This window comes from Marmota marmota, unplaced genomic scaffold (genome assembly GCF_001458135.2).
Source record: "Marmota marmota marmota unplaced genomic scaffold, marMar, whole genome shotgun sequence".
NCBI lineage: Eukaryota > Metazoa > Chordata > Mammalia > Rodentia > Sciuridae > Marmota > Marmota marmota.
In genome coordinates this window covers 17,962,849-17,990,502 of record NW_025999960.1, presented here as the reverse complement: position 1 = coordinate 17,990,502, position 27,654 = coordinate 17,962,849, and the positions used below count along the sequence as shown (strand labels likewise).

General features: G+C 51.3%; 2 protein-coding genes across 2 annotated transcripts in view; both read left to right on the top strand.

The window, feature by feature from the left end:
• The first annotated feature begins 5,956 nt into the window (after nt 1–5,956).
• Krt84 (keratin 84) lies at nt 5,957–14,574 on the top strand. Its single transcript, XM_015493390.2, has 9 exons — nt 5,957–6,573; nt 7,743–7,951; nt 8,530–8,590; nt 9,401–9,496; nt 10,391–10,555; nt 10,704–10,829; nt 11,310–11,530; nt 12,149–12,180; nt 13,456–14,574. Exons 1-9 carry the CDS (start codon nt 6,022–6,024, stop codon nt 13,803–13,805), a joined length of 1,812 nt encoding a protein of 603 aa, XP_015348876.1. The 5' UTR covers nt 5,957–6,021; the 3' UTR covers nt 13,806–14,574.
• A 7,615-nt stretch (nt 14,575–22,189) lies between these two features.
• The window catches only part of LOC107148655 (keratin, type II cuticular Hb5), a 7,210-nt gene continuing 1,745 nt past the window's right edge, over nt 22,190–27,654 (top strand). Inside the window, exons 1-7 of the mRNA XM_015493394.2 lie at nt 22,190–22,703; nt 24,284–24,492; nt 25,040–25,100; nt 25,240–25,335; nt 25,994–26,158; nt 26,398–26,523; nt 26,868–27,088. Coding sequence (XP_015348880.1) covers nt 22,284–22,703; nt 24,284–24,492; nt 25,040–25,100; nt 25,240–25,335; nt 25,994–26,158; nt 26,398–26,523; nt 26,868–27,088 — 1,298 coding nt within the window. The 5' untranslated portion in view covers nt 22,190–22,283. The remainder of the gene's footprint in view (nt 22,704–24,283; nt 24,493–25,039; nt 25,101–25,239; nt 25,336–25,993; nt 26,159–26,397; nt 26,524–26,867; nt 27,089–27,654) is intronic.

The following is a 27,654-nucleotide window of genomic DNA, read 5'->3' as shown; positions in this document are numbered from 1 at the left end:
AAAAGAATGGAATAATTATACCTGCCACAACATAGGTGAACTATGAAAACGTTTTACAAAGTGATGGAAGCCACACAGGAAAGTTCTTTATTATTTTATTTCATTCACATAATAAATGCATTGGAAGTCCAGAACAGGGAAATCTAGAGAGGGAGGGAGCTGAGTGGTAACTGCTTAGGGCTGGAGGAAGTAGGTGACAGGAGTTGGGAGATAACTAAAATTTCTCTCTCTCTCTCTCTTTTTTTTTTTTTAGTGATGAAAATGTTCTAAAATTGACTGCAATGATGGTTCCACATATCTGGGAATAGATTAAATTCATTGAATCATACATTATAAATGAGTATAGCAGGTCCATGAGGCTCCTTTTAAAAGGAGCCTGGCCCAAGACCATGGAATGTACAGCTTAGCAGTAATGTGGGCCTGGAACAGGAAACTCCAGCTACCAGGACTATTGTGAAGGTGGCAGAGCAGAGGGGCATGGGAAACATAACTGAGGGTCCCTCTTGAGTCACAGGACTCTGGAAGCTCCCCAGGAGAAGCAGCAGGAAGCAGGCCAGCCTGAATCCTAACAGCCGCAGGACTGTAAGGGGAAGGAAGCCAGTGGGAGCTTCTAGTGGAAAGACATGTGCCCAGGGCCCAGCAGAGCCTGTGATTCCAGAGGTGTGTGCCAGGTGCAAGGGAAAGAGGGAGGGGATGGTGGGCCTCAGGAGCCTCAGTGCCACTTGCATCCCTGTTGCTCTGGACCTGGCCCCGAAACCAGCGGAACTCCCAGCCCAGCTCTGGAACCAACAGAAACACTCTGGCCAGGAGTACACCAAAACCTGGGATTCCAAAGAGACTGGCCACCTCTATCTCACAGAAGACTACCTGAGGCCCCGGGGACGCCCCCTTTAGGTGTTTGAGCTGAGTAAAAATTAAAATGATCCCTCACCCTCACAAGGGGCCTCTCTGGCCTGCCTGCCACCCCTTTGAGACTTTGGTTCCCGAGTACCTGGGCCCTTAACAGATCTGCTAGAAAGGAGAGGCTGCCTGGAACCATGTACTAAGCACTACTCATCCCAGCAGTGGGGCGCCCCCTGCTCAGGTCTGGAGACAAGCTCATGGACCTGGGTTTGTCCCCTCTAGAACATTCCAAGGACTCCCCCACTCCTCACTGTCTGGCAGTAACCCATTCTCCCTTCCTCCCATGGGGTGGTGATGACTCAAAACAGGTGAGACAAAAGCGCCTCCTGGTGGGAGCACAGTGTTCTCATTCCATTCGACTCAGCAAACACCTCCTGAGCTTCCTTCCCCTCTGGGCCAGCTCCCTGGATGCTGGGATACAAAAGGAACCAGCCTGGGGTGGAGGCAGGCTAAGAACCGTCTACAGCAAGCCAGAACTTCACGACGTTTGACTCTGCCTGGAGAATCCAGCTTTCAATCCCACGCAGAGTGCCAGGGAGGACAGCGTGGGAACAAGCAAGTCGGGGATGGTGGAAGGACAAGATGGAGCTCCTGTCTTCCCAGAATGTCTCCATTTCCTTGTCCCTCATCCTCCCCTGGCTCTCAAGTACTCACATAGAGCCTCTCCTGTCCCCCCACACCCTGACCTGCTCCGATGGCCCATCCCCAGGTGCCCACTGCCTCTGCCTCAAATGGTCCCTTCCTCACTGTGGCCCCAAGCCCTCTAACTGCTGCTTCTCTCTACTAGGGTTACTTGAGCACCCAGAAAGAATCTTGGCAGGGGACAATGACTTCCTAAATGGCACAGTGATTCAGTTAGTGGATCTGATAGCAGAAAAAGGGTTCCCTTGGCCATCCCAGCACCTAGTTACAGTGTTGGGCACACATGAGCACTCAGTGAAGGGTTATTGAAGCAAACCGCACCTAGCAGGAACATTTTCACTCTGGCCAGATGGCACTGCGTGAGTAATGGGAGGAATTTGGCTTAAACCTGAAACCTCATCCTTCCTGCAGGAAGAGGGTGCCCAATAAGAGGACGCATTTTATCTCCCCTGGGGAGATGTTTGGGTTTCAAGCAAGTGGTCATTAGTCTGAGTGGGCAGAAGTGGAGGTATGGGCAAGAGTGGACTCAGCCTCCCCTCCCATTCCGGCTCCTTCTGTGGGGACTCCCAAAGTGCTTTCCCAGCAGGGGCAGGTCTCAGCGTGAGAAAGGACCTCCTCCCTGGCCAGTGTCTCGCTCCAGCACAAACTCTTCCCCGGGCAAAACGGAAGCACTCAGAAGGCGGCACTTAGCAAAGGCTGCTCAGCGCCTGGACTGCCCCCTTTCATCCCCGCCCCCCACCCAACCCACGCACACCCTGCCACACCACATGCCCAGGGTTCCCAGACCCTGCTCAGCCAACCAGGAGGGGGTCCCCTCCACTCAGCCCGCCTCCCTACTCCACAGATAGCATCATGATGACCCAGCAGTCGGCCAGTGACACAGCTGAGGAGCCGCGGCTGGGCGCAGCCAGATCTCCAGGATTACATTCAGGTGGACTGACGACAGCAAAAAGAAACTGTCACGGCAGCAAAACCTCGAGCCCAGAGTTGCCAGGACAACTCCTCCCCACTCTCTACCTGCCACCCCCTTGAAAATGTCTGAGTGTTGTGTTATGCATCATCTGGTGAAATGATACCTCAGAACTATAAAGTGCTGATGGTGACAGGGTTAGGCTTGGCTGGTCCCAGTCACCCCCACCCCACCCGTTCTGCTCAGGGATCAAGGAAGCTGAAACTTGGGACAGCCCAGGAATGCCTAATGGGATAATGAGCCACAGGAGGGGTGTGGGTTGCAGGACAGGAATAGGGAGGACTGCCCAGAAATGGAGGGAGGTTTGGGCTAAAGAGAGAGAAAAGGGTAGAGAGGACAGGAAGGAGGAAAAGGAGGAGGGAAAGCAATGGAGTTCAGGAAGGGTCCCCAGGCCTTGACAACGCACATCCCAGATGTGTCCATGTTGAATCCTTGGAACGATGTGAAGAAGGTCTAACTCCATATACGCATGAGGAAACTGAGGCTCAGAGAGGTTAAACACCCCACCCGCCTGGCCAAGGTCACTGATATGCCATGGAGTCAGGGTGATCTTTGTCTACCAGCATTATTTAGAACAGCCAGGGCATGTTGATAATGAAAAACAGACAGATTTTAGCTGGTTGCATTACTGTTTTCGAGTTGTCTACAATCAAGCACCCCTTACGGCCTGTACCCACCTGAAGCAGGATGCTGTCACCATCCTCCCCTCAGTGCATCCCTCTCCCAGATCACACTGCTGACAGGTGGCAAAACTGGAGTGAACCCGGGTCCATCTGATTCCAAAGTCTATATCAAGTTCTCTGTCCTCACTGGTGCCCTCGAAGACATCTTCCTGCTCCCCTCCCTCTTTCTCCTCCAGTGGGGTTCCTCTGGTTCCCTTCTCAATATCCTGGAAACTTTTGCCTATCCTTAGAGGAGTGAGGTGTCATTTCCTTCAACCAGACAGATTCAAGCCCTAGAAGCAGGATCTGGAGAAACTGGACTAGTTCTCCTGTGAGCTCTTGAGTTTCTGCACTACCAGCATCTCCAGGGTCATTCCTGCTCACTGTGAAGCCTGGAGACTTCTCTTTCTAAAATATCTGCAAAAACCTAATGTCCCAATTCCTCTTCTTTATCCTCCCTGCTCCCCTCATTCCTTTCTCTTCCTGCTTTTAACTTTTGTGGTGTATTTATTCATTCAACAGAACTAGGTAGTATACCTGCCATGTGCCCTCACTCTACCAAGCACTGGGGTCACCCAGGAGAACAAAATCCACAACGTTGTCACTACTTAAAGCTTATGCTCCAGCCAGGGCGGACAGATGATAGACTGCAATTCTGTGCAAGAGATGACCTCAGATGGTGAGAAGTGCTAAGGAAAAGGGAGCAGGGAGCCTGGATGGAGGTCAGAAGGGAACATGATCAAAGACCTGGAGGAGTTGAGGGACATGGCTGAGGAGGTTTTAAGAGGAAATGTCCTTGCAGTGAAACCAGCAAGTGGGTAAATGTCTAAGGCAGGAGTGTTTCTGCTTGTTTGATGGACAAGCCAGAGGCCACGGTGGTGGGAGCAGGGTGAGCAGGAATGGGAGGCATGCTGGAGAATCTTCCTTGGCATTGGCTCTGAGCACAGAAATGATGTAGCCTAACAGGCTTTCGAAGGATCCCACTGACCATAATGTTGCGAGAAGTCTGAAGGTGCAGTCCAGGAAGCAGGGAGTCTAGCTGGAGGGTGAATGGATGGAGCCAGTGAGGAGTGATGGTCTTAGACCCACATGGCAGCAGTGGAGTGGCAAGAAATAGTCAGGGTCCAGATATACGTGCCAATGGATGGAACGAGGGACATGGCAAAAACAGAGGGAACAAGGACCACTCCAAGATTTTTGGTCTGAGCTGCTTCAGGGATACTGAGGATGGCAAGTAGAAAGTATTTAATAGGAATGATTAGGGGAACATCTTGGGACACTAGGTTTGAGTTTCCTGTCTAATATCCAAATGGAGCTATCAATTAAAACACATGTGTGGGGAGGTCTGGGGGAGAGCCCTGCCTGGGGAGTAGCTGATGCACAGTCCTTAAAGTCATGAGTCTGACTGATGTCACCAAGGTGTATGCAAAGATGAGAAAAGGCACAGGACTGAGCCCAGGGATGCTGTGATGTGTAGAAGTTAGGGAGAACTGGCTAAGAAGACTAAAAAGAAGTTGGGAGAATGTGATGCTTGGAAATGGACACAAGAACGTGCATCAAGGATGAACCAAGTATGTTAAATATGGCTGAGTTGAGGGAAAAGAAGACCCAAAACAGCACTGAACACAGAGGCCACTGGGAGCTCGACTTGTTATTCATTTTCCAGCTTTTCCTTCCTCTTAGACACACAGCTGATACCTGAATCTACAGAAAATAGTGCACACCTGAGCTGTATACTTCCTGTCCAGAGCACGTATTCCCTTCTTAGTTAGAATCCCAAGCTTCTCAAAGAAGCTCAAGCTTCCAAACACAAGTTCTCCCAGGCACAGGACCACAAGGAGGAACCATGTCACATAAGAGAACAGAAAAGGTAAATCAGCTTCAATGTCCAACGTTGTGGACAAGAACAATATCCAGCTGCTTTGAACTTTTCATTTTCTATCCAGATGCTTATTGCTGTGTGTATCTGTACCCTAACCAAAGATTCACTGATAATAAGGAACCTGCATAGGCAGGATTATAAATCAGATCTATGGTCTATTATTGGAAGAGCTCCAAACCTTGTGGTTAACTTTACACACAGATCCACATAGCCTGGCACAGGGTGGACAATCAATTCTTAAATGAATGAATCTCCTCTGAGCGTCTCAAATCAGAACTATGTCTACACTGGCCCAAACAAACTTTACTATGGATTTTACTCTTATGTAAACACCCAAACCTGATCATGGAGAAGAGATAAAACACTGCAAAAGGTCTTTTGATTATTCCATCTATCCGCAGGGATGTAAAAAAAAAAACATATTCTCTTGCAATCGCTTCTTATGTGGAGCTGCACAGACCCTGTCTCTCTCCTCCGTACACCCATTCGCCTTTTTAGGGTGACATGTCTGCACAGATGCACCCCTCATGAGCCTCTGGCCGTGACTGTTAGCATCCTAACCTTCTGGTGGTTAGCCACACTGGCAGTGGAAAAACCTCTGAATTTATGACCAAAGCAAATTAATGTCCCCATAATGGCAATTGTGGTGGACTTATGAGGAAAAATAGGACCATAATGTTTATGTGTTTATGTGTTTTTAATGTTTATGGGTCTGATGTTTCAGTCCTCATCCTGATGAGAATAGGTGTGTCCGAGTTAGCTCATTGTTAAGGAGGTTATAGGCATGAAGAGTTTCTGCTAACTACCCAAGCTCATAAATGCCTTTTTCGTTTTTATGGGGCCCATCCTCAGATCCCCACATACATAAAAGGGGTGAGAGGGATCCACTAGCCTCAAAGGGACTCCCCACTCCAGCTCGCCCCACTCTGCAATCATCCTTGGTCCTCACCCAGGAAGCCACCATGTCTTGTCGCTCCTACAGAGTCAGCTCTGGGTGCAGGATGGGCAACTTCAGCTCTTGCTCAGCCGTGACCCCCCAGAACCTGAGCCACTTTCAGGCCAGCTCTGTCTCCTGCAAGAGTGGGCCTGGTCTCCGGGGCCTTGGTGCCTTTGGTAGTCGGAGTGTCATCAACTTTGGATCCCATGCACCCCGGATGGCAGCTGTAGGCCCTCATCCCACCCGCTGTGGAGTTGGCTTTGGTCCTGGCAGTAGGATGGCCTTCGGCTTTGGTGACAGGAGTGGTGTCGGTCTGGGATTTAGGGCCTGCAGTGGTGTTGGTCTGGGCTTTGGAGGCGGCAGTGGCTTTGGCCATGGTTTCAGCAGCCCTGGCTTTGGCTACAGAGTTGGAGGAATTGGAGGACCAGCAGCCCCATCTATCACAGCGGTGACTGTTAACCAGAGCCTGCTGATGCCCCTCAACCTGGAGATTGACCCCAATGCCCAGAGGGTGAAGAAGGATGAGAAGGAGCAAATCAAGACCCTCAACAACAAGTTTGCCTCCTTCATTGACAAGGTAGTTATAATGGCTGAATCTCTGGGTCTGGGATAGGGAGGCTAAAGTCTTGGGAGTTCTGTCTCTTAAAAAGAACTAGTCCAGCTCTGGGGCAGCACCTTTGACCCAGATCCTTTGGGTGTCTACCAAAGCATTGAGGTATGACCTCTGGGAGGTTCTATCAAGGAACGAGGACAAGCCAGAGAAACTGCTACATGGTAACACAGGCCAAGGCCTGGTCATGTCTTCTGGAGGAAGGAGGGGCGGCTAACCAAAGCTGAGGGCATCTGGGAAAAAATGAGACCTACTATCTGGTCACTTAGAAATGTCTCCTCAACAGGCTGGAAGTACCAGGACTTCAGTCAGATGTAGAGTGTTGTAAGTTCAGAAGATTTAATCCTTTGAAATTGTGGTTTCCTTAATAAGATATTCAGTTTCTGAAGCTGGGTGGCCCCATCTGTGCAGGATTAGGAAATTGGACAGTGAATTGAGTAATTTTCATGTAAAAAGAAAAAAAAAATACATCCTCCTGTGAATGTTTGGCCAAGTTGCCTAGATTGAGGGAAATCTAGGTCCCAACACTGGTAGTCACTGATGCAGAGGAACAGTGACATGAACTTCCAAAAGACTTGACCTCCCAAGGCCATGTCCATGGAGAAGGAAGCTAGGGCTATGTTTGAAAATGGAAACTCTGTGAGCTCCAGTTTCTCCATGTCTAACATGGGGGTGGGGGCTGTGAGTTCTTCTCCAGCTCTACACATCTCAGTGGATGGGATATCTGAGGTGGTGGGTATGGCTTATGATCTCAGAATATACCTCCTGGTACCACGCCCACCCCAAATGTACTTTCCTCTGCAAGGTATGGTCTGCCAGGAATGGCTGGCATCTGTTTTCAGCTATAGACAAATCAGTCTTTCCACCTTCCCCATGAACTGTCTTACATCTTTCTTAGGGGGAGAAAGAGGGGATTGTACTGAAACATGTCTATTTGTAGTCAAGACTGACTGAACGTGAGTAGAGGGTCACGGATATGCCCTTCCAGTGTGACCTGCATTGGAAGAGGAATGAAAGTCAACAAAAGAGACAACACTGTCCATATGTGATGGAGATTCATTGCCAGCCATCTAGAGAACTGGCCAACGTGTGGGGACTCTATCAAACACTTCATTTCTTTGTCCCTGTGGATCTAGGTACGGTTCCTAGAGCAACAGAACAAGCTCTTAGAAACCAAGTGGAGCTTCCTCCAAGAGCAGAAATGTGCCAGGAGCAACCTAGAACCTCTCTTTGAGAACTACATCACCAACTTGAGGAGGCAGCTGGAGACACTGGTCAATGACCAGGCCCGGCTGCAGGCTGAGAGGAACCACTTGCAGGATGTCCTCGAGGGCTTCAAGAAGAAGTGAGTGGAACCCGGATTGCACACACTGATGACAGGCACAGGCTTCTCCCAAAGCAGCAGCCCAGCTCATATGACAGCAACTGGGAGGGTGGGAATTGGTTGGCTACAATATACAGCTTGGGGACAGGATTTAGGATAGTAATATGTGAAGGGGAGGAAGAGTGCCTCCACGAGTCCTGAGGATAAAGAAGTCTTGGAATTGGGCATGGTTTGTCCCTAATACTGCCAGTGGGAATGAGTGAGATTCCCAGAAAAAGGATTCCCTTGATTCTGAAAACAATGCCCACATTCAGCATTGAGTTAGATCCTACTCTGTCAATGGTCAAGTGCAATGACCCTAAGTCATTTCTAATAGAGGAGTATAGCAATGGTCCAGATCTCCAGACCCCCAAATCCAAGTTGAAAAGGTAAAATGGATTTGGAAGAACTAAGACCACCAACTCATAGGTCTTAAAGATGGAACAGGGAGCCAAGTTACCCAATGGAGCAGAGAGTTCCTCAGGAGGCTTGCTGAGGGCTTAGGAGTAACTGGTTCTCAGTTTGCAGTGAGAACTAACCCCTTCATCTTTATTACCCAGGTATGAGGAGGAGGTGGGATTCCGAGCCAATGCTGAGAATGAGTTTGTGACTCTGAAGAAGGTAAAGAAGAGCAACAAACCCAAATTTCTCCTCCAGAAGGGCAAATATTCTCAAGAACCCCCAGAAACATCCCAGGGAGTCCCATGGAATCAGGGACTATGTTTGAAAATGGAAGGGAATGTGAGCTCCAGTGTCTCCATGTCTAACATGGGGTTGGGGGCTGTGAGTTCTTCTCCAGCTCTACACATCTCAGTGGATGGGATATCTGAGGTGGTGGGTATGACTTACAATCCCAGAATACACCTCCTAGTACCACACCCACCTACTTTCCTCTGCAAGTTATGCCTTGCCAGGAATGGCTGGCATCTATCTTCAGATATAGACATGGATACCCTAACTCAGCCAACATGGATACCCTGACTCAGGAAACTGACTTCCTTAAAACCCTGTACATGGAGGTGAGGCTCATCTCTCAGGCATCTGAGGAGATCAGTGCTTTGTGAGTACACAAAGACAGCAGAATCCCAAAGATCACATCAGGTTCCCTTGGAAATTCTGATTTGGCATCAGATTACTTCATTGGGTCACTTGAATCAGAGGTATGAAAAGATGACCTTTTAAGTATTATGAATTAGCTAGATAATCCTTGCTTTCAAATGAGCACTGGAGAATTTCCAGCAGCCTCTGGAGGAGTTCTCAGAAGAGCCATAGTCACTTCCACTCAGTGACATTCCACCCATCCCAAAAGCCTGTAGGAATTGGTCCTGTGGAAACTGACCAGATCTTCCACCCATTCGCAGATCCTGCCAAGTTGGGAAGGGTAAGCAGCATACAGGTAATAAGTATCTTATCCTTCTCTCTTCTATGCAGGATGTGGACACAGCTTTCTTGAATAAATCTGATCTAGAAGCCAACGTGGATGCCCTAACTCAGGAAATTGACTTCCTTAAAACCCTGTACATGGAGGTGAGGCTCGTCTCTAAGGCATCCAAGGGGATCAGTGCTTGACCTGGACTTCCCGGTGGCTTAGCCTAGGCTGGCATATTTTCAAACGTTGGCATCCTACATCCTACCACCCAAGTCTATGTGCTGTGTCATGGATCTGCAAGTGGGGCAGGTCAGGGGAGCAGGTTTCTCAGCAGCCTGGCTCAGGCCTATGAATGGCCACCTTGCATGTGTGATCCAAATCTCCATAAGCCAAGCTAAGGACAGGGGTCTAGGAATGTCACTTCCTTTCTACTGGCCAGATGACTCTGGAAAACTGATTTGCCAGGAGATGTAAGAAAACGTGTTTCTGATCCAGTAGCCAAACTAACTCGTTATCTTTTGCTTCATATGTGTTCCGTTTCGTCTGGAGCTGACCCAGGCAGAGCTGAGTTTTCAGCTCTGAGCAAAGACACCCTGAGTGAATACTCCCGGGAGCCCTCGCCTTGCCAGCCAGCTCCAGCCTCCTAGTTCTGAGACTTGGGAGGCCATGGTTTAAAATATTGGCAGCTCTCAATGGAATGTGACCAGCAAAGCCACTTTCTGGATGAGCCAAAGAAAAGTTGAATCCCTAGCATGGCTCCCACTCTCCCCACCAAGTCCACAGACACTGCAGTTTTACTATTTAAAACCTAAGCAAGGGAGAGGGTAGAAGGGCTATCTCCCAGCAGATAGCAAAGGTTCTAGTGTGACACTGAAATGGTTCTCGGACACGTCTTTTCCCTTACCCTCAGTGTAGAGGATCTTGATGTGTCCTAAACCAAATAGCAATGTTTTTCTGCCCCTGATCCCAGTCACATCCTAGGGACTCTATGGCAGGGTCTGAGCCACAGATGAGACTCTGAGCCCTTCTGCCTTGCTGTTCCTCCAACACAGGAAATCCAGTTGCTGCAGTCGCACATCTCAGAGACATCAGTCATCGTGAAGATGGACAACAGCAGGGACCTGAACCTTGACGGGATCATCGCCGAAGTCAAGGCTCAGTATGAGGAGGTGGCCAGGCGCAGCCGTGCTGATGCTGAGGCCTGGTACCAGACCAAGGTGGGCAAAAAGAGGTGTGGCTAGCCCTGGGGGGAGAGTGCTCCTTTCAATGGAGTAGAGCCAGGGAAGTTCTGAAGTTCCCAAATTAGTGGGGGCTGTGGTCTTTACCTGACCTTTGAAACTTCAAAACACTGCCTTCTGATCCCAGTATGAGGAGATGCGAGTGACAGCTGGCCAACACTGTGACAACCTACGCCACACACGGGACGAGATCAATGAACTGACCCGGCTGATCCACAGGTTGAAGGCAGAGATCGAGCATGCCAAGGCTCAGGTGGGCAAAAAAAAATGAGAGAAAGCCACAGAGCGGGAGAGGTAGGGCCCCTAGCTTTAGGGAGCCCCAAGTCCGATGAAGTCAGGGTCATGCCAAGACCCAGAAACAGAGGAATGGAGGCTTTGTGCAGGAAAGACTTCCTGGAGGAGGAAATAGGGAAGAAGGGAGAATCTCCCACGTAGGAGGAATGACCCGAGGCGGACCCAGAGAGGGAGGGGAGGTCGAAAGAACAGGTGGATTCTCTGGACCCCATGGGCAGCAAAAATCAGGAAGGGTGAAGTCAATGTGGATGGAAAGGGAGGGAAAGTCAAGCTCTACCCTCTGGTGACAGCAAACTACAGGATCACCATCCCTAGGAAAACAGCCACCAGAGGCTCCATCCCTGGCTTGGCCCCAGCTACATCCCTATCAGCCATGGGCAGTGTTTCTAACCCCCCTGGGCCCCTGCCAAAGCCCAACTGCAAACTGCCCTCCCTGCAGCGAGTCAAGCTGGAGGAAGCAGTGGCCGAGGCAGAGCAGCAGGGCGAGGCGGCCCTCAATGACGCCAAATGCAAGCTGGCGGACCTGGAGGGCGCCCTGCAGCAGGCCAAGCAGGACATGGCGCGGCAGCTGCGGGAGTACCAGGAGCTCATGAACGCCAAGCTGGGCCTGGACATCGAGATCGCCACCTACAGGAGGCTGCTAGAGGGCGAGGAAGTCCGGTGAGCGCTCTGGGAGGGAGGAGGTCAGACATAGGCATCTGGGAAGGTTAAGCAAGTAGGGGGAGGAGCCAGGGGAAGAATTGCTAAACTAAGCTGCTCCCAGAGATGACAATACATTTCCCACAAACATTAGTTGGTTGTCCTTGTCCAGAGATTAGAAGGCAGCTCTAGATCTGTGTTCTCAAATGTGAAGTCTATAAAGCTGCACAGTGTCTCATGAGTTTTGCTTGGTTGGCTGGTTTGTTAAAAATAATAACAATACATTTCCTTAAATATTTTAATTCAGTAGTTTGGGGGTAAGCCAGGAATGGTGGCACATGCCTGTAATCCCAGTGGCTCAAGAGGCTGAGGTAGGAGGATGAGGCAAGAAGATCTTAGCAACATAGTGAGGACCTAAGAAACTCAGCAAGACCTTGTCTCTAAATAAAATATTTAAAAGGCTGGGGATGTGGCTCAGTGGTTAAGCACCCCTGGGTTCAATCCTCGGTGCCAACAAAATAATTTGGGGGTAGGCTCTAGGAACATATGGTTTTTTCAAAGCTCCCCAGTCGCATGTACAGCTGAGACTGAGAGCCAAGTGTCCCCTGCCTGTGAACTAAATTGTTCCTTTCTCTCCAGCATCTGTGAAGGCGTTGGCCCAGTTAACATATGTAAGTAGTTTATGCCTTTTCCTCTTCACATTTCTCTCTCCTTCAAATTTCTTTTAAACTCAGGCTCATGCAGGGTACAGGGCCCTCCCAAGAAGCTCCTTGGTTATGACCAAGACAGTTAGGGAAGCAGGGGCCAACTGCCCCTTGGACTGGGACATGTCCTCAGCTGAGGTCCAAGATCTCTTGGAGTCTGCCTTCCCCAGAGCAAAGCATTGACAAGGGTGTGCAGAGTCATCAAAGTAGGAGAAAGTTCCAGAAGAGACTCAGTCCTTTTGCTTTGAATGACCTTGTCCTTCAAGGGAACCATCTCAGAGAAAGAAGGAATGGAAAGGCCTGTGCCAGGGAGGTGTGTCATTCCCTGATGGCAAGGATGGGACAAACTGAGTGGAAGTTCCCCCTCCTGTCAAATAGTACTGGTTGTGCCCAAAGTATGCAGGACACTGAGCAGAGCACTATGGGGTAGCTCCAGGCCAGCCCCTGCTCTCTAGAATTTCAATCTTCTTGCAAAGGTGAGTCCTAGTTACTGCCACCCTAGTCCTGGAAGGACCCCTGGGAGGAGGAGCAGGCCTTGGCATACTAGATGTGATTTGCTGGAAGTCACAAGACTAGGCAGAATCCAGATCCAGATTTCTGACTCGAAAACACAAATGTACACAGATGCGTGGTAGGACTGAGTGCTAATCTGGATGGGTCAGATGGTCAGAGCTACCCCTTCCAGGAGGAGAGTGCCCCTGGAGGCAGGGGAAGGAGCAGCAGGCAATGGCCCTTCAGCAGGAGGTTAAGCTCCAGGGGAGATCAGATGGAGCAAAGACCCTGGTGAGAGAAGGGGGCAGAAAGAGTGTGTAGTGACAGGCTGGGGCTGGTCTATGCAGAGGTTAGGGTTCAAGTCCTGGGACATGGAAATGTGTCCAGAGCTGACAAGGGACCCATGTTGACAGGGTTTCTTATGGGGGAGTAAGTGGAAAACGTGGGGGTGCACCAGGGACCCAGTAGAACGGCAGAGAGAAGGTCACAGCTTCCTAGAGGCTCCAGTGCCTGGGTCATCCAGCCCACCCCGCCCACTCTGCCCCCACCCTCACTCCCACCAACTTGGGCCTCATATGATAGTCAGCAGATGGACAGATGCAAACATCCAGAGGAATTTCCAGAATTCTCCCACCTTGACCTGGCTGTTGGGTTTTAGTGCAGTCACAGTCTTTGGGCATCCAAGACAAGAGAAGGAAAAGAGGACCCTGACTCCTGGAGTCAGCCCCTCTGATGGTTTCTTCTCCGCAGCTGTGAGCAGCACCCGGGGTGGCGTGGTGTGTGGGCCTGAGCACCTGGTCGCTGGCTCCACCCTGTCCCGCAGCGGAGTCACCTTCTCTGGCGGCAGCAGCATCCGCACCACAGGAGGGGTCCTGACTTCCTGCAGCTCCAGCCTGGGTGGGGCACGGGGCAGCCACGGGGACCTGCTGAGCGCGGGCACCAAGGGGGGCTCAGTGCTTGTGGGTGAGGCCTGCGCCCCCAGCGTCCCATGCCCGCTGCCCACTGAGGGTAGCTTCAGCAGCTGCAGTGGTGGCCGCAGTACCCGCAGCTCCAGCGTCCGCTTCTCGTCCACCACCACCTCTCGCAGGACCAAGTACTAAGCCAACCCCCAGGCCCCAGCTTCTGTCCAGAGGAGAACCAACTCAACGTCCCCTGCTTGTGCCCCTGAGAAGTCTCCAGCCACCCCTCCTGCCCAGTCACCAAAAGCAAGCTGTCCCCAAGGGCAGCTGTGCCTTGTCAGACACCCCCTAAAGGATCTTGCCACAGTATAGATATCCTGCCCACAGCCTCAGCCCGACTGGCTTCTCTCTGATTCCCAATTTCCTTCCTTGGGATCACTCCTCACGGTCCATTTCCCAGGGAAATGCAGGTAGAGCCCAATTCCAGACGCAGTGTACCTGGGGAGAAAAGGACTGTTCAAGCCAAAAGCAGGTGTTTGGGCTCCAGGGCCACCTGCGGCTTTGGTAGAGCTGGAGCACAGTGTGGACTGCACAGTGCAGGTGTCCCCAACTCTTGCTTCCTGCTTCTTGCCTTCCCTGCCCGGGGACACTTCTCTCCTTCTCTTCCTGGCCCAGAAATACCCACAATTTTTGGTGGCTCAGGGACCCCTACGGCACCCACAGTGGTTCTTCCAGTGGCTTATGTCCTAGTGTTCCTCTTCCTGGGGTATTGGTGAGGTGGTGGCTGCGGCTGGAGAGGTGGTCTCTGTAGCACTCCATTGCCCCTGTCCTTTGGTGGTGTGAGGCCCAGCCCTGGCCACAGCAGGGTTATGTCTACGAGCTCCAGAGAGACGTGGGGGTGGGGGTGCCACCTGTTTGTGCTGCTCTTTATGTTTCTGGGTTTTCAATAAACTTGCCAAGCTCACTCTAACAGGACTCTGGCCTCTCCTTCTGGACTACACTGGGGATGGGGAGACTGCCTCCTAGAGCCCCCCAGTCCATCCTCCTAAGGACTTGCCAAGGACTGGTGTCCTGAGCCCAGGGGAAGCACTGGGAAAAGAAAGCTCAGAACCTGCCAGGGAGGAGCTCAGCTCTTCAAGACAAAGAAGACATGGAGCAAAGACTCTCAGAACAAGTGACAAACAGCCCACTTCTCCCCAAGCTCACCTTACCCTTCAGAGGGGCCCTCCTCCTGACCAAAGTGAACCCTTCCACCTGGTTCCCAGGTCCTACCCAGTGCCAGGTCCTCTGGGATCACTGCAGGGACCTCGGGGTCTTTCCATCTCTGCTCTTGTTTCCACCTAACTCATTCATCTCCAAGCTGCTGGAGAGATCTTTCTCACATGGAAGACCAGTCGTGGTTCTCCCCAGCTTATAGTCCTCAATGGCTCCCCATTGCTCTCCAGAAGTAGCCCAGGCTTCTTCACATGGTTTTCAAGGACTTCGTGATCTGCCCACACACTTCCTACTGCCATCTCCTCCATGCACCTCACTTCCGGCCTGTCATCTTTCACTCACATTCAACAATTTGATAAATGCCCACTACATAAGAGTTGGGAACGAAATTCGATTCTTATCCCCGAAGAGTTTCCAATCCATCTGGTAGAACAGATGCACACGTAATTAAGTCTCGATTTGATAGATTCTTTGTTAAGAGTAGAGTTGGCACAGGGTAGAGGCCTAATGCAGACTTGGGGCATCATGAAAAGCTTCCTAAAGAATGTGATGTCCTATCAGAGAAGCAAAGGATGATGCCTTAGCCACACAAAGAAGAAAGAAGTGCTCCAAGCAGAGGCCACAATGTGTGCAAAAACCAAGAGGTGATAGAGAGCATGACAAACTTGAGACTTGCCCGGAGTTGAGTCTGGCTACATCATAGAGGCCAAGACACAGCATTCCTATTTCAAGCGGAAATAGGAATCAGCCAATGTGGGTCATGACCAGGAACCCGGATGCGTTCCATTAGGGCACATCTGTCACAGTAGGAATTGTTTGCTGATCAGCCTCCCCCCAGATAGCTCTTCTTAGAGATCAGGAAGCACATATTTTATCTTTATATATTCAACTTTACCCAGACCCTGGTCAACAACCCAAGGACATACAGAGTGCCCTGCTCACAGCCTCAGGCCTGCCTGACCCTGGCCTCACCAGCCACCCCGCCCCCATTTCCAGAGGCTCCTGACTTCCAGCTCCTCTCCCCTATGCAAAGTTGCACACACCTCCAAGACAGCAATACCAAGGCTTCCTCATGTGGCCTTGGTGCCTCTCAGCCAGACCTACATCCACCCTGTGCCAGGGCTCAATTTATGGCCTCAGTTCTAAGGTCACCCTTGCCTGCCTACACTGTGAAAATGATCTGGTCCCTTTGGAAGAGAGGGGTTAAAGATACCTCCAAGCTTTGTCGGCTGGTGTTTCAAGTAAGAGATTCCCTTGCAGGTCCCTGTTTGGGTTCTCCAGAGCCAAGTTCCCACCCCACAGAGGCTTCTACAGTGCCATGCTCCTGCAGCACACAGCAGCAGCCAGTTGCACCAGATGCCAATAGCTGCCCTTGATACCCTCTTGGGCAGTTTCAAAGCCAAGCGCCTCCAGCAAGTTCCCTCTTTGTGAAAAGCCTTCCCCACACCAAAGAAGGTGGATTTCCAGCTCTGAAGATTTCCAGCAAGCTCCACTGGAGTGGCCCCCCCAGTGACTTCTCTGGCATCCAGTGAGTGACACTCTGCTCTTTCCAGGGAGGTCTGGATCCCAGCCTGTTCCCTTGGGCCCTCCACCATGGCCCGAGGGGTAGGAACCGTTTCTCACATTGTTGCTTCTCTATTTTTTGGAGTTCTCTTTACTTCTCACTGGCCAATGCCTCATAACGCTGACATCCCATATTATTGGCATTAAACACTCCCCATTCAAGTTACCGCGGGGTGCTGTCTCCTGATTGGGCCCTGGCTGACGGATGCATGCCATTGGAATGGCATTGATTCCAACTCTCGAGCTAGATGACAAGGCAATGTTGGGACTCCCAGGCTCTAGTCATCAGGTTCCTTCTCATCTTTCTGCCCTACCCCATGGGTGACATCATCATCCGTCTCAGCTTTAAATGCTATGGATAAGCCAGTGACTCCTGAATTTGTGTCTCCAGCCCAGACCTCCCATTAGCTACAAGCTGGTATATGCAACTCACCCACCAACATCTCCCCCTGTGTGTCTAACGGGCTACTCAAACTAATCATGTCCCCAAACAAGCTCCTCTTCCTGCTTCCCTCTCCAGCTCCTTCCACATTAATGGCAACTCCACTCAGCTGCTTAAGTCAAAAATCCTTGGAGTTATCTTTAACCCCTCCTTCCTCTCATGTTCCCATGTTTAATCCATCCACCAATATCATCAGCTAAGCTTTTAAATAATAGCCAGAATCCAACTGCCTCTCATCACTCCTACAGCGACCACTGAGGCCCAAGTTAGGAACTACTGCAATAGTCTAGGCAAGAGTCAGTGGACTGCATCCAGCTTCTGAAGAGCCTAAAGTCTGAGCTGTCAGGGAAGCAGATACCTCCTTGGCCTTTCCTGCTCCTGCCACCACACGGCCTCTGCTAGGCTAGTCGTGGGGCTTTGCTGCCCTCTGTTGGCCGCCACCTTCCACAGTGACAGGGCACAGGGAATTTTCAAAGGCTAACATTGTGAAAGGTGAGCTTAGTCTTTCAACTTTTTTTTTCCCCAACCAAAATTGCACGTAGGACACAGACATAACAACAATGAATATATTTTCTTTAAATCTATTCCCTTTCTTACCAGCACTACACAACCCTGTTTCCATCACCTGTGTTTCTCACTTTGTTCCCAAGGGTGCTTTCAAAATCTACAGCCTTGAAGTGCAAGAGTCCTGTGGTTTTCAAACCAGGCGTGCACCTTAGGGCTCAAAGACCAAGGCTTTCCACAAGTGCAATTTCTGCCAAACCTCAAACATCTAAAAAATCTGAGATGTTCATTCATTTACACATGTATACTTCAATTGGTCAGCAAATAAGCAGCAATAAATAAATAAGCAACTACTAAAATAAATAGAATAAAGTAGATCGGAAAAAGATAAGCCAGGCGCAGAATGCCCTAGGATAGGAAAGCAGGTTACTATTTTTAAAAGAGGGCTGCAAGAGGTGATTTTTGAGCAAAGACTCGCAGGAGGCGATGGAGCCTGTCATGTGGATGACAAGTCAGCACCGGGCAGAAGAAAGAATCAGTGCCACAGTCCTGATGGGAGGGCTCCCAGCATGTTCAAGGAGCACTGTGGTTGCTGAGAGTGGGGAATCAGGGGAAGAAGACGAAGTGAGAATGGGCAAGCGACAGGCAGAGCAAGACCTCCTGAGCCATCGTTAGGAAGGGGTGGGGTGTCGAGTCACAGCGGTTTGGAGCAATCTGACTTAACGTATTATGGGGTACCCTCCTGTGCTGGGGATGGAGTCCAGAGGGCGGGGCGAGCAGCCAGCAGGGAGACTAACATGACACGCTTATTTGTTCTAAGAAAATATGCAAGTCACCTTCACTATTCATGGCTTCACATCCATGGAGTGGAGGAAAATTGTGTCTAAACTGAACAACAACTACCTTTTTTTCTTGCTATTCCCTGAACAACACAGTATGACAGACTATTTACATAGCACTTACATTGTACCAGATTTTGTAAGTAATCTAGAGGTGACTTAAAGCATACAGGAGGATATGACAGGTTATAAGCAGACACTACACCATCTTTATGTAAGGGACTTGAGCATCTTTAATTTGGGTATCCTTGGGGTTCCCAGAACCATTTCTCCATGGATACCCAGGGGTGATTTTATAGCTTTATATATTTAGTTTCCTACTAAGATTTAGGAAAATGGTTCTATTGCTAAAATTAAAAGAAGAAATATCTCAAAACCATTAATTAATACAGTTGAATTCTGAAATTAGAAGCTCTGAGAAAAAGACAAGCCACCAGGGACAGTGACCACAGGGAGGAAGATGCACAGAGTTTGGGAGGAAAGTGAGTTTCCTGGGGTTCCTGGTGGGGAAGCCCTGAGAAGAAAGAAAGGGGGGCAGGCCACGGAGCCCTTGGCCAGCCGGAAGAGGAACCACCCTATGACACAGAGAAGCAGCTGTCCATTCAGCCAAGTTCTTACAGCTCTGACCCTCATCCCTCCCACACCGAGTCTCTGAATCATACCCAAGCCTCCAAATGCCAAAGAAAGGGTCATGGTGCTATGATGCCCCTTCAAGAGCCATGTCCCACTGGAGGCAGGTGGCATTGATTTGCATGCATAATGAAAGTGTGGCCCGCAGCGTGAGGGCCCACTGTGAACCAGATGTACAGGAAGCCATCAAGCCCCTGCTTGGGACAGGGCTTGTCTATGGGGAGCCCATCAGCATCCACTCGGGAGAACCAGCCAGCCAGGAAGGATAGAATAACCCAAGCAGATACAAATACAAAACTGGGAGGGTTTGCGGTGGCTCTAAGGATAGGCAGAAGGTATTTGCTCTCCTGCCTTTTGACAAATCCAGGAAGTCTTCCTGGAGGTGGTGATGGGGAATGTCAGACATAATAGAAAGAGCAGAGGGGAAGGGAGGTAATGAGTCCCTGGTGACTAAGGCATCCCAGCTTCAGTCAAACAAAGGAGGAGGATGGACCAGCATGGGTGGGGCTGAGGCATGAGTTGCAAGGCCTCTAAGGAAGCCCCTGGGAGTATGCTTAGTGGACTGGGGCAGGTTCCTAGAGGATCTTAGAAATTACCAGGGACTCCTGGGTGGGGCAAAGAACTGCTCTCTCCCAATTAGCTCTTGAAGGCTTCCTGGAAGAAGTGTCCTCTGAGGAGCATTTTAAATCACGGAAGGGTCATGGACTCCAGTAGACATTCTGGCACTGGGTGGGGGCCTCCAAAGGTAGGGGCCAGCACGGGGCAGGACCAAAGAGGGTGATGCGTGACTGCATCGAGCTCAAGAGTGAGCAGAAGAGGATAATTGGGAGTTACCTGGGAAGCCCAGAGAGGGCATTTTAGGAGACACCAGGAGAAGAAATCCCAGCCGCCCTCTAATTAGTTCATTAAGACTTCCTGGAAGAGGTGGCTGCTCTGGAACATTCCAGACAAAGGTGTGCCTGGAGAGAAGTCTAAGAGATAGAGAGAGGGGTGCAGTGCAGGAATCAGCAGGATATCGGGGGGCAGAGATGATGAGACCAGTAAAAGGAGGGAGGCCTCCCACCCCACCCACAAAAGATCCTGACTCTCAGGATAGGGCCTGGTCCCCCAGAGTGTGTGGCTGATAGGAAGAGCTGGGCATGGGCTCAGGACGCCCTGCCCCTCCAGAGGGTAGAACCGTACAGCCAAGGCCAGGCCCCTCCAGGGCAGTTGTTCCAGGCTGACTTGGCCTGTGAGCTCTCACTCGCTCTGGCCCAGCCAGGAGGAGCCAGCCACCCTCCCCTGTCCCCAGCACAGTCCTCCATCTTTTCCACAGCAAGTTTGGGGAAGACGAAGCAACTGACATAAAACCTCCATTCAGACAGAGCTTCCCCTTCCTGCTGCCTCTGAGGAGAGCAGGGTTGGGTCTGACTCCATCATCTGAGCAAACGGAGGCGAGCAGAGGCTTCTACAAGTTGGGGTGGTGAGATTTCAAGGCGCCCCTACCTCCTGCTTACCCGGTCCTCCTCCCCAATCCCTCTTGTCCATAGCACATGACCCCAGGTCTCCAAGACACCTGGGCAGTGAACTCCTGTTCAGGACACTGAGAATAACAACCCAGGGACCCCGCCCAGGGGTGAGGCTGGGAGTCATCTCCTGAGCTCCCCCCAAGACAGTCTTCTCCCTCTGCCCCCAGACTCCACCCCAAATTTTTATACGAGTGAAATCAGGCTAAAGAAAACATTAAACACAATCTTGAAAGGGTAAAGAAGTCATAAATGTACAGAGGAGGTAAAGACCCTGGGTGGGGCCACTATGCTGGGGAGGGAGGGGGCTGATTCTGACCGGAAGCAATGATCCCTTTCCTTATACAGAGTTTTATGACACCTACAGAACATTTTCACATATTAGCCACTTGACTCTCCCAACAACCTTGGAGGGTAAGAATAAATCCCACTTTACGGTAAAAGAAACAGAGGCTCAGAGAGGTTAAGTGCTTCCCCAAAGCCACATAGCTAGGACTTGAACCAGGTCTTTCAACTTTGACTCCATTGCCCAGGTTACTAACCCCAGATGTTTCTCCTCAACCCACTTCCAAAGACCTCTCTACCTTCCCTGAAGAACAGGGGTAAGACGTGGGGTAGGAGTGTCAGTATGATTTTAGATGGACACCTAAGGTGGCTGGCCATGAACATCAGGATAGAATGCAGGGTACCCTACAGAGGATGTCGGGGGATAGCAGTGGCAGAGTTTGGTTCTGAAAGGCCCCTAAAGGAGGAGTCACCCTCTGAGGAAGTTCATCAGATCTTCTTTCCTAAGTTCCTAACACCTCAGGTCACTGACTAGCCTCCCCAGGGGCAGAGACCACATCTTCAAGGTTCGTGCTGTTAAAAGGATAGCAATCAATATCCTAATATTTGGCCCAAGGACACGCAGGGACATAAACAGCCAAGACTCTCAGAGCCCCCCTAGAGCCAAAAATTATAGGGTCCTGAGACGAGTGTAGAGCAGTCTCTAAGCATTCCTCTAAGAGGGACAACCAGGGCTGGTGAACTGAATGAGCTCCCCTCTTCTGGCTGGTGGTCAGAAGGAGGGGAGACTCACAGGATTTGTTTCTTCTTCCAGAGCAAAGAGAAGGTGCCCAGAGCAATTTGTAGCCACCAGGTAATCTCAGGATTGGGTTCTCCACTCCATTGGGCCACAGAGAAGAAAGTGGCTGAAGGGGAGTCTCCCCATTATCCACAAGTGGTCATTATTGTGGCCACTGAGAGTTGAGTGGTTTGCATTTTTGCTTAGAGAGAAATAAAGACCCTGAAACAGAGCCCCCTGGGCTGAAATCCAGAAGATTCCAAAGGATGGACCCCTGCAGCCTCTGTACTGGAGGGAACATGGTCAAAAACACCCCTCTGGTCCTGAACTACCTTCTAGTCAATGCTGCGGGGGTGCATGTAGACACTCCTGACGTATCAGTTCCTGAGACAGTGATTTACCAGAGAATGTGCCTTACCACAATTGGGTGGAAGCAATGGCTCCCCAGGGCTCACCGAACCAGAGACCCCAAAAACTCTCCCTTGAGATGATGGCCCTGCCTATAACCCAAACCCATCCACCCCCAGACTGTTGTGGAGTTCAACTCCGTCTCCAAGTGTGGGTTGGGGCCATCTCACAGAGAGACTGCGAGAAAATTAATTACTTAATGTGTGTAAACGAGCTTTGAAGATGAAAAGTGCAAACGTACAGTGTCCCTAATAACATCTTCAATACTTTTACGGTGCCGGAATCACTGCTGAGCTCACCTTTAAGATGAGTCCTTGGGAGTTGCTGGAAAATTCCCCAAGCCAATAAACAACATAAAATGGCTTTTCACTCCTTTTATGCAGCCAACCCCAGCTCTCCCCACCAATAAAAGGACCAGGGAGGATCAGAGAGACCAGAAGGATCCTCAGCCTCAGCTCCGCAGCCCGCACTGACTTTCACAGCCGCTCACACTCTGCTCAGACTCCCACGATGTCCTGCCGCTCCTACAGGATCAGCTCAGGATGTGGGGTCACCAGGAACTTCAGCTCCTGCTCAGCTGTGGCCCCAAAAACTGGCAACCGCTGCTGCATCAGTGCCACCCCCTACCGGGGAGTGTCCTGCTACCGGGGGCTCACGGGCTTCAGCAGCCGCAGCCTTGGTAACCTGGGCTCCTGCGGACCCCGCATGGCCATTGGGGGCTTCCGCTCTGGGTCCTGCGGCCGCAGCTTCGGCTACCGCTCCGGCGGCGTGTGCGGACCCAGCGCTCCCTGCATCACCACCGTGTCGGTCAACGAGAGCCTGCTCACGCCCCTCAACCTGGAGATCGACCCCAACGCGCAATGCGTGAAGCATGAGGAGAAGGAGCAGATCAAGTGCCTCAACAGCAAGTTCGCTGCCTTCATTGACAAGGTCAGTTTTGAGGCCTATGATGGTGCAGAGAAGACCTCAGCCCTGCCCTCCCTCGAAAAGTCTGCTGGGGAGACAGGCTGGCTGCCAGGTTGGAAACCACAGAGGGAAAGAAACGCAGACCAATTCAGGTAGAAGGATCCATCTCCATCACTTTGTTCCAGCCAAGTTTATGAGGTCCAGGTGTGGTCTAGAAACTGTGTCTGTGGTGGTCAGGCTATGTGGGCTTCTGCAGCTAAGAGAATGGCAGTCACAGAGCTGTCCTTAAAAAACTGGACTTGGGCCCTGAGTGTGGGAAGAGCAGGAGATAAAGAGGAGAATAAAAGGCATCATGGTGCATGGCCCAATGGCATGTGAAGTGATGGGCACCACTCAGGGCACACTGCCTCCCCCAAGAACTTGCTGTGCCAGTCAGCAGTGTGAGGCCCCAGACAGGTTATATGTCTGGATAACAGGTCCCGCCTCCTCAGCTCCTTAGGAGGACTGATGAGCTCCTGCATAGAAAATGCTGGCAAATAGTCCAGGCTCAATAACTGCTCGCTGTTATTATTAGTTTCCAAAGACAGTAGTGGGTGAGTGACAGTTAACTAACCCAAGCTTGGCAGCCTCTTCACGGATGGAGTGCTGCAATGGAGACTGGGCAGGGGCCTGGCTGGAGGGAGACCCACCAGTATCCTCAGAGTGAGGAACTGCTGCACAGACCAGGAAGTGTGGGAGGGAGACGGGCAGCCACCTTCCCGCCCAGCAGAAGGATCAGGTTTGGGGTTCTGGGGCAAAGGGGTGACCTTCCTGTTTTTCTTTAGAGATCTTAGTTAATCCTGAAAATAACCCACTGGAGTATTATAATAACAAATAGGAGCTGAGAGAGTTTAGATAAGCTGCTAGATAGACATACTGGGGTGGGCAGGTGAAGACAGTGGACAGGGATGCAAGGGACATTGAGTCCTCATTCCATCACTTGCCATGAGCTGGTCATTTCACACCTTGGGAGTCTCAGTTTCCCCATTTGTGATATGGGCAAGACAAGGTCTACCCCTGCAGGACTGTGATAATCCACAGGGTATCAAATGACAGATGACATAGATACAAAGATGTGTGTGTCCCAGCGCAGGCCCTGGAACCACATAGTGAGTATTTGTTGCAATTAAGTGTTTGTTGCATAAATTAAGTGTCTGTTGCATAAATGAATAAAAGGAAAACTGGTAATTATAATAGTTAAATTGGCTGAGCACTTAATACATGTCAGGGGCTGTTCTAAGAACTTTACATGTATTAACTGGTTCAATCTTCACAGCTCCATCAACCATTAGCTCTGTGTTAGAAATGAGAAAACCTAATACCAAAAAGTTTTAAAACTTGCCCACTTAAAGTGGCAGAAAGTTTAACCAGAACTTTGGCTTTGAGCCAAGCCTAGGTCAATCAAGTGACTCCCTTAAGTGCTGGGAACAGGGTCCCTTGAGCCTCAGATACTCAACTGCATGGCTCAACCCTATTCAGCTTCCAGCATCCAAGAGCAGAGAGCTCTAGGTACCAGACACCTCCCCAGTTCCCCGCCCTGAGTCTCTCTTTCTCCCAAATGGCAGGTGCGCTTCCTGGAGCAGCAGAACAAACTGCTGGAGACCAAGTGGCAGTTCTACCAGAACCAGCGCTGCTGTGAGAGCAACCTGGAGCCCCTGTTTGCTGGCTACATTGAGACCCTGAGGCGGGAGGCTGAGTGTGTGGAGGCTGACAGTGGGAGGCTGGCCTCGGAGCTCAACCATGTGCAGGAGGTGCTGGAGGGCTACAAGAAGAAGTGAGTGCCTATGCCCAGGGAAACTCAAAGGGAAATCTAGAAGGTTCTGCCCACGAGCCCTGTGTAACAGTTTCTTAAAGATTCCCTTAACAAGACTTCCTGGGACCCAGCGGGGCTGAGCGGTGAGACTTAGATTTCCCCAAATTCCTGGGCTCCCCCTCAACCCCTAGGAGGCCCTGTGAGTCTTGGAATTAATCTCCAGGGAAGTAAATAAAGGAAGCCCAGAGAGTCCTACAGCCGTCATCGCTTCCCTTTCTGATGCAGGCTTCGTGCTCTCCTGACAGTAACACTCGCTCTCTTTGGATCCAGGATGCACAAACATTAGGCTTGGGGGTGGAATGTGCATTCCTGATCTCATTCCAGAAGCAGAGGACTTGGGTGAAATGAAGCCAGGCTGGGACAGAGCTAGCCATGAACCATGTACTAATAGATGACAGAGACAACAAGATAATACCTGAAGAGGGTTCATTCCTTTTCAACCCCTGGAAGAGCTTGGCCAGGAGCTGAATAGACCTCTCAGCCCCAGCCTTTCTCTCTCTCACTCCAGGTATGAAGAGGAAGTGGCTCTGAGAGCCACAGCTGAGAACGAGTTTGTGGTTCTAAAGAAGGTAAGGGGGCTGGTTGCAGGGGAGGGAGGGATGGAAGGGGACCCATCTGTGCAACCTCCAGCACTGGGCACAGAACCACACTGACTCAAGGTCCTTCCTTTGGCCTCCTTCCCCCACCTCCTCTTTGTTCAAATGCCAGGATGTGGACTGCGCCTACCTGCGGAAATCAGACCTGGAGGCCAACGTGGAGGCCCTGGTGGAGGAATCTAGCTTCCTGAAGCGCCTCTACGAAGAGGTGAGGGCACCTGCCAACCAGCCAGGGCTGTTGGAAGGGAGGTTGCAAGACTGGGGGAGCTGGGGTAGGATGCGTATGCATGTGGTGTTTCCAAGTGAAAAGAACAAGGGCACCCATGTGAGAGGGGACCAGGGTAGGGTGTGGTATGTGGGGTGTATGTGCCTGGGCCACATCTGTGTTCATGTGTATGAGAACAATGGAGTGTATGTGTGTGCATAGCTTCCGGGGTCTATGAGCACCCCTGTGGGTTGGAGTGTCATGTCTACACTGGTCGGTGGAGTGTTGGTCTATGATTAAATATAGAGGTATATGTGGGGTGGGGGTTCCCACATAGGAAGGGGCCTTAACTAGTGGACTAATCACTCCCCTGGGCACCACAACCTGCTCCCCTACTGGGTAACTTTGGGTCAGGCCTATTTTACACTCTGGGCCCTGGTTTTCCCATGGTGAGGTCAGAGGCTGTTCTGACATGATGTCTAGGGCCCTTTCCAGCCTTGTTGTTTTATATGTGTGGATGGGGGTGGTAGCAGAAGGAGAAGGCAAACGGCATTCCTGATCAGACCCCCCCCCCCCGCCCAAGAGCGAGCCTGGTTCCCTAGGGGAGCACACAGCCAGGGTCAGGCACCAGACGCAAATGCACTGCCTGTTGGCCCCACAGGAGATCCGCGTTCTCCAAGCCCACATCTCAGATACCTCAGTCATTGTCAAGATGGACAACAGCCGTGACCTGAACATGGACTGCGTTGTGGCTGAGATCAAGGCTCAGTATGATGATGTTGCCAGTCGCAGTCGGGCTGAGGCTGAGTCCTGGTACCGCACCAAGGTGAGTGACTTAGGACACCTGCCTCCTTGACAAGGCAGTGGGAGGAAAGTGAACTGCCTATTAGAAAAGGCTTCTTTTACTTGAAGGATGGTAAGAGATGGTAAGGGTTGACAGCTGTCAGGTTGGGTGCAGGGCCAAGCTGCCAAGGCTGAGCACTGTACCACCTGTCAGGCATCCTTGGTATCCCGAGAGGGTGGGATTCCCATGCTGAGCCTCATGAGCATTTTTGCTTCCCCCAGTGCGAGGAGATGAAGGCCACGGTGATCCGGCACGGGGAGACCCTGCGCCGCACTAAGGAGGAGATCAATGAGCTGAACCGCATCATCCAGAGGCTGACGGCTGAGATTGAGAATGCCAAGTGCCAGGTAGGTTACAGGGAATACTCAAGCACTCAGCACAAGCAGGCTACAATGCCAGGTCCTTTGCCTCCAGGAGGAAGCAAGGACCCAGAGAGAGGGCAGGGGCTCCCCCATACTGCACAGCACTCTGGCTGGGATGAGCAGGCCACTGACTTCCAAAAGAGGCAGCCTGCATCCGTGGGAAGGTGAAAGCACACCCCACTCCTCCATCATGTTCCAGCCTATGAACTACCTGGTCGTGGCCCCGACCTTTTCTGCAGGTCTTCCATCTCCCTGCCCTAGCCTCATGAGCTCAGGCGAGGCAAGCTGAGCCTTCTCTCTCAGCCTTGCCTCACATCTCCACCCCATAGCGTGCCAAGCTGGAAGCCGCTGTGGCCGAGGCAGAGCAGCAGGGCGAGGCAGCCCTGAGCGACGCCCGCTGCAAGCTGGCTGAGCTGGAGGGCGCCCTGCAGAAGGCCAAGCAGGACATGGCCTGCCTGCTCAAGGAGTACCAGGAGGTGATGAACTCCAAGCTGGGCCTGGACATCGAGATCGCCACCTACAGGCGCCTGCTGGAGGGCGAGGAGCACAGGTGAGTCCCAGAAAGACCTTATGGGCTTAGAAGGGGAAGGCCCGTCTACAGCTATACTGCCCTGAGTGTGCCCAGGCCTGGGGCAAGCAGAGTCAGGCCTGAGGAGCACTTGAATGGGACAAGGTGGAGGCCCTGGTCTCCCAGAGCAAACTGTCCTGGGTCCAAGTGTGACCCATAACTGACCAGGGTAGTACTGGGCAGGCTTTAATAGTATCTAATAGTATCTTTAATAGTATGCTTGCTCGGTGTCAAGCACTCACTTTATAACCGTCACCATCCAATGAGGTGGGTCTCATTTTTTCCATCCAAAGACAAAGAAGTAGGCTCGGAGTTCAGCGCCTTTCCCATGGCCATACAGCAGCTCAGCCCAGCTGGGACCTGCACCTAAGTCATGTGCCTCTAAAACCCATTATTGTTGCAAAGCTTCCTCAGATGGCTGCTCGGGGCTTGATCACACAATGATGCACCCCCACATAGCTCTGCACCACCCCAAAGCTCTTCAACACACTAGAGCACTGGATTCTGCTCTGCCAAGAGCTCCCTTAGAAAACCTGGTGCTGGGGGGG

Coding starts and splice junctions, on each gene's coding strand:
- Krt84 (XM_015493390.2), top strand. CDS start 6,022: ATGTCTTGTCGCTCCTACAGAGTCAGCTCTGGGTGCAGGATGGGCAAC. Junction 7,952..8,529: donor CTCGAGGGCTTCAAGAAGAA/GTGAGTGGAACC, acceptor TTTATTACCCAG/GTATGAGGAGGAGGTGGGAT. Junction 9,497..10,390: donor TTAAAACCCTGTACATGGAG/GTGAGGCTCGTC, acceptor CCTCCAACACAG/GAAATCCAGTTGCTGCAGTC.